Genomic DNA, 5,786 nt, shown 5'->3' with positions numbered 1-5,786 from the left:
CATCAGGACATGGAGGCGTAAGGGGGATATAGGGGACATGGGGGCACAAGGGGGATATGGGGACATGGGGGCATAAGGGGGATATAGGGGACATGGGGCCATAGGGGGGCCATGGGGGGCATGGGGGGATATGGGGATATGGGGGGCATAAGGGGGACATGGGGGCATAAGGGGGATATAAGGACATGGGGGGATACATGGGATACGGGTGGCATCGGGATGGGGGGACATAAGTGTGATATAGGGGACATAAAAGGATATGGACACATGGGGGGGGGCCATAGGGGCGACACGCAGAATATGTGGGGCACAGGGTGGGGGGGGGAACGAGACAAGGATCCATAGTGGGGCATGAAGGCACTGTTGCCATAGGGCCCGCAGGCACAGGGGGCAGGGCGCTATGGGGCTGGGAGGGGGGGGGGCAATGGGGTCCCGGGGTGCTGCCCCCCCAACCCCAGCCCCACACCTGGTACTGGGTCTTGTCGATGCCGATGAGGAAGACGAGCTCGGCGAGGAAGAGGCTGGCGCAGAGGTGCTTGGGGGTCGTGGTGCGCTCGGGGGGCAGCCCCCGCAGGCAGCACAGCGCCGCCAGCGACACCCCCAGGCACACCAGGGCCACCACGATGCCCACCCAGGAGATCACCGACAGCAGCACCGCGTCCAAGCGGCCCTGCTGCTGTGGGGCGGAAGTGGGGCAGAGGGGTCAGCGATGGGGGGAAGAGATGGAGTGATACCATTGTGGCCCTAACGGCATCATATAGTGACCCATTGCAACCCTATGGGTACCACACAGTGACCCATTGCGTCCCTATGGGTACCACACAGTGACCCATTGCGTCCCTATGGGTACCAAACAGTGACCCATTGCGTCCCTATGGGTACCACACAGTGACCCATTGCATCCCTATGGGTACCACACAGTGACCCATTGCATCCCTATGGGTACCACACAGTGACCCATTGCAACCCTATGGGTACCAAACAGTGACCCATTGCATCCCTATGGGTACCACACAGTGACCCATTGCGTCCCTATGGGTACCACACAGTGACCCATTGCGTCCCTATAGGTACCACACAGTGACCCATTGCGTCCCTATGGGTACCACACAGTGACCCATTGCGTCCCTATGGGTACCACACAGTGACCCATTGCGTCCCTATGGGTACCAAACAGTGACCCATTGCGTCCCTATGGGTACCACACAGTGACCCATTGCGTCCCTATGGGTACCACACAGTGACCCATTGCAACCCTATGGGTACCCCACAGTGACCCATTGCGTCCCTATGGGTACCACACAGTGACCCATTGCGTCCCTATGGGTACCAAACAGTGACCCATTGCATCCCTATGGGTACCACACAGTGACCCATTGCGTCCCTATGGGTACCACACAGTGACCCATTGCGTCCCTATAGGTACCACACAGTGACCCATTGCGTCCCTATGGGTACCACACAGTGACCCATTGCGTCCCTATGGGTACCACACAGTGACCCATTGCGTCCCTATGGGTACCAAACAGTGACCCATTGCGTCCCTATGGGTACCACACAGTGACCCATTGCGTCCCTATGGGTACCACACAGTGACCCATTGCAACCCTATGGGTACCCCACAGTGACCCATTGCGTCCCTATGGGTACCACACAGTGACCCATTGCGTCCCTATGGGTACCAAACAGTGACCCATTGCATCCCTATGGGTACCACACAGTGACCCATTGCGTCCCTATGGGTACCACACAGTGACCCATTGCGTCCCTATGGGTACCACACAGTGACCCATTGCGTCCCTATGGGTACCACACAGTGACCCATTGCAACCCTATGGGTACCAAACAGTGACCCATTGCATCCCTATGGGTACCACACAGTGACCCATTGCAGCCCTATGGGTACCACACAGTGACCCATTGCGTCCCTATGGGTACCACACAGTGACCCATTGCATCCCTATGGGTACCACACAGTGACCCATTGCGTCCCTATGGGTACCACACAGTGACCCATTGCAACCCTATGGGTACCAAACAGTGACCCATTGCATCCCTATGGGTACCACACAGTGACCCATTGCATCCCTATGGGTACCAAACAGTGACCCATTGCAACCCTATGGGTACCACACAGTGACCCATTGCAACCCTATGGGTACCAAACAGTGACCCATTGCAACCCTATGGGTACCACACAGTGACCCATTGCGTCCCTATGGGTACCAAACAGTGACCCATTGCGTCCCTATGGGTACCACACAGTGACCCATTGCGTCCCTATGGGTACCAAACAGTGACCCATTGCGTCCCTATGGGTACCACACAGTGACCCATTGCAACCCTATGGGTACCAAACAGTGACCCATTGCATCCCTATGGGTACCACACAGTGACCCATTGCAGCCCTATGGGCATCCCATAGTGACCCATTGCATCCCTATGGGTACCACACAGTGACCCATTGCAGCCCTATGGGCATCCCATAGTGACCCATTGCATCCCTATGGGTACCACACAGTGACCCATTGCAGCCCTATGGCCATCCCATAGTGACCCATTGCATCCCTAAGAGCATCCCATAGTGACCCATTGCATCCCTATGGGTACCACACAGTGACCCATTGCAGCCCTATGGCCATCCCATAGTGACCCATTGCATCCCTAAGAGCATCCCATAGTGACCCATTGCATCCCTATGGGTACCACACAGTGACCCATTGTGTCCCTATGGGAATCACACAGTGACCCATTGCATCCCTAAGAGCATCCCATAGCAACCCATTGCATCCCAAAGAGTGTCCCACAGTGACCCATTGAATCCCTAAGAGCATCCCATAGCGACCCATTGCATCCCAAAGAGCGTCCCACAGTGACCCATTGCATCCCTAAGAGCTTCCCATAGCGACCCATTGCATCCCAAAGAGCGTCCCACAGTGACCCATTGAATCCCTAAGGGCATCCCATAGTGACCCATTGCATCCCTAAGAGCATCCCACAGTGACCCATTGCGTCCCTTTGGGTACCACACAGTGACCCATTGCGTCCCTATGGGAATCACACAGTGACCCATTGCATCCCAAAGAGCATCCCATAGTGACCCATTGCACCCCTAGGAGCATCCCATAGTGACCCATTGCATCCCTAAGGGCATCCCACAGTGACCCATTGCATCCCTAAGAGCATCCCACAGTGACCCATTGCGTCCCTATGGGTACCAGACAGTGACCAATTGCGTCCCTATGGGAATCACACAGTGACCCATTGTATCCCAAGGAGCATCCCATAGTGACCCATTGCATCCCAAAGAGCATCCCATAGTGACCCATTGCATCCCAAAGAGCGTCCCACAGTGACCCATTGCATCCCTAAGAGCATCCCACAGTGACCCATTGCGTCCCTTTGGGTACCACACAGTCACCCATTGCGTCCCTATGGGAATCACACAGTGACCCATTGCATCCCAAAGAGCATCCCATAGTGACCCATTGCATCCCTATGTTCACCCCCATCGCATCCCTATGCCCCCCCCCTCACATCCCTATGGGCACCCCCATCACATCTCTATGGCACCCCAAAGCGACCCATTGCATCCCTATGTTCACCCCCCTCACATCCCTATGGCACCCCCATCGTATCCCTATGGCACCCCCATCGCATCCCTATGGCCCCCCCTCACATCCCTATAGCACCCCCATCACATCCCTATGGCACCCCCATCACATCCCTATGCCCTCCCCCATCGCATCCCTATGGCACCCCCATCACATCCATATGGCACCCCCATCACATCCCTATGGCACCCCCATCACATCCCTATGCCCTCCCCCATCGCATCCCTATGGCACCCCCATCACATCCCTATGCCCCCCCCCCCCATCACATCCCTATGGCACCCCCATCGCATCCCTATGGGCACCCCAAAGTGACCCATCACATCCCTATGTTCACCCCCCTCACATCCCTATGGTACCCCCATCACATCCCTATGGCACCCCCCTCACATCCTTATGGCACCCCCATCACATCCCTATGGTACCCCCATCACATCCTTATGGCACCCCCATCACATCCCTATGGCACCCCCCTCACATCCCTATGGCACCCCCCTCACATCCCTATGGCACCCCCATCACATCCCTATGCCCCCCCCCCATCACATCCCTATGGCACCCCATAGGCGCCATGGCCCCGCGGTGCTCACGCTGTCGTGGTGCGCCATGAGCAGGGCGAAGTTGGTGAGGTGGCTGCAGGCGCAGGACGTGTGGGTGCTGTTGGTGCTGAGCCGCCGGCAGCCCTGCGTGGACCAGTGCCCGGCCATGGAGCGCTCCGAGTAGTTCCAGAACGAGCAGTTGGCGTTGAAGTGGTTCTTGGCCTGCGGAGGGGGGCCATGGGGGTCAGTGGGGGGCCATGGGGGCAATGGGCATCAATGGGGGTCAATGGGGCCCACTGGGGGGCAACGGACATCAATAGGGGGGTGTCAACGGGCATCAATGGGGTCAATGGGCATCAATGGGGGGCAATGGGCATCAATGGGGGTCAATGGGGTCCAATGGGGGGCAACGGACATCAATAGGGGGGTGTCAACGGGCATCAATGGGGTCAATGGGCATCAATGGGGGTCAATGGGCATCAATAGGGGTCAATGGGCATCAATGGGCATCAATGGGCATCAATGGGGGGCAACGGGCATCAATAGGGGTCAATGGGCATCAATGGGGGTCAATGGGCATCAATGTGAGGCAATGGACATCAGTAGGGGTCAATGGGCATCAATGGGGGGCAACAGACATCAATGGGAGTCAATGGGCATAAATGGGGGTCAATGGGGGGAAACAGACATCAATGGGGGTCAATGGGCATCAATGGGAGGCAACAGACATCAGTAGGGGTCAATGGGTGTCAACGGGCATCAATGGGGTCAATGGGCATCAATGGGGGTCAATGGGCATCAATAGGGGTCAATGGGCATCAATGGGCATCAATGGGGGGCAACGGGCATCAATAGGGGTCAATGGGCATCAATGGGGGGCAACGGGCATCAATAGGGGTCAGTGGGGGTCAATGGGCATAAATGGGGGGCAACGGGCATCAATAGGGGTCAATGGGCATCAATGGGGGTCAATGGGCATCAATGTGAGGCAATGGACATCAGTAGGGGTCAATGGGCATCAATGGGGGGCAACAGACATCAATGGGAGTCAATGGGCATAAATGGGGGTCAATGGGCATCAATGGGAGGCAACAGACATCAGTAGGGGTCAATGGGTGTCAACGGGCATCAATGGGGTCAATGGGCATCAATGGGGGTCAATGGGCATCAATAGGGGTCAATGGGCATCAATGGGCATCAATGGGGGGCAACGGGCATCAATGGGAGTCAATGGGCATCAATGGGGGGCAAAGGGCCTAAAGAGGCTTCAATGGGGGTCAATGGGCATCAATGGGGGGCAACAGACATCAATAGGGGTCAATGGGCATAAATGGGGGGCAACGGGCATCAATAGGGGTCAATGGGCATCAATGGGAGGCAATGGACATCAGTAGGGGTCAATGGGCATCAATGGGGGGCAACAGACACCAATAGGGGTCAATGGGCATCAATGGGGGTCAATGGGCATCAATGGGAGGCAATGGACATCAGTAGGGGTCAATGGGCATCAATGGGGGGCAACAGACATCAATGGGGGTCAATGGGCATAAATGGGGGTCAATGGGGGGAAACAGACATCAATAGGGGTCAATGGGCATCAATGGGGGCAACGGACATCAATAGGGGTCAATGG

The 5,786-nt window shown here is 56.7% G+C and overlaps 1 protein-coding gene across 1 annotated transcript; it reads right to left on the bottom strand.

The window, feature by feature from the left end:
- Positions 1-466: 466 nt before the first annotated feature.
- Positions 467-4,381, bottom strand: LOC130604400 (adhesion G protein-coupled receptor L1-like; the record flags this gene model as incomplete). Its single annotated transcript, XM_057418905.1, has 2 exons — positions 4,205-4,381; positions 467-676 (listed from the first exon to the last, which is right to left on the bottom strand). Coding segments are annotated over exons 1-2 (327 nt in total), but the record flags the coding sequence as incomplete, so codon positions are not given.
- Positions 4,382-5,786: the final 1,405 nt, after the last annotated feature.

This window comes from Pezoporus wallicus, unplaced genomic scaffold (genome assembly GCF_028554395.1).
Source record: "Pezoporus wallicus isolate ANWC-B61680 ecotype Strahan unplaced genomic scaffold, APGP_CSIRO_Pwel_v1 contig_9026, whole genome shotgun sequence".
NCBI lineage: Eukaryota > Metazoa > Chordata > Aves > Psittaciformes > Psittacidae > Pezoporus > Pezoporus wallicus.
The sequence above is the reverse complement of the archived record's forward strand: the minus strand, read 5'-3'. Positions and strand labels throughout refer to the sequence as shown.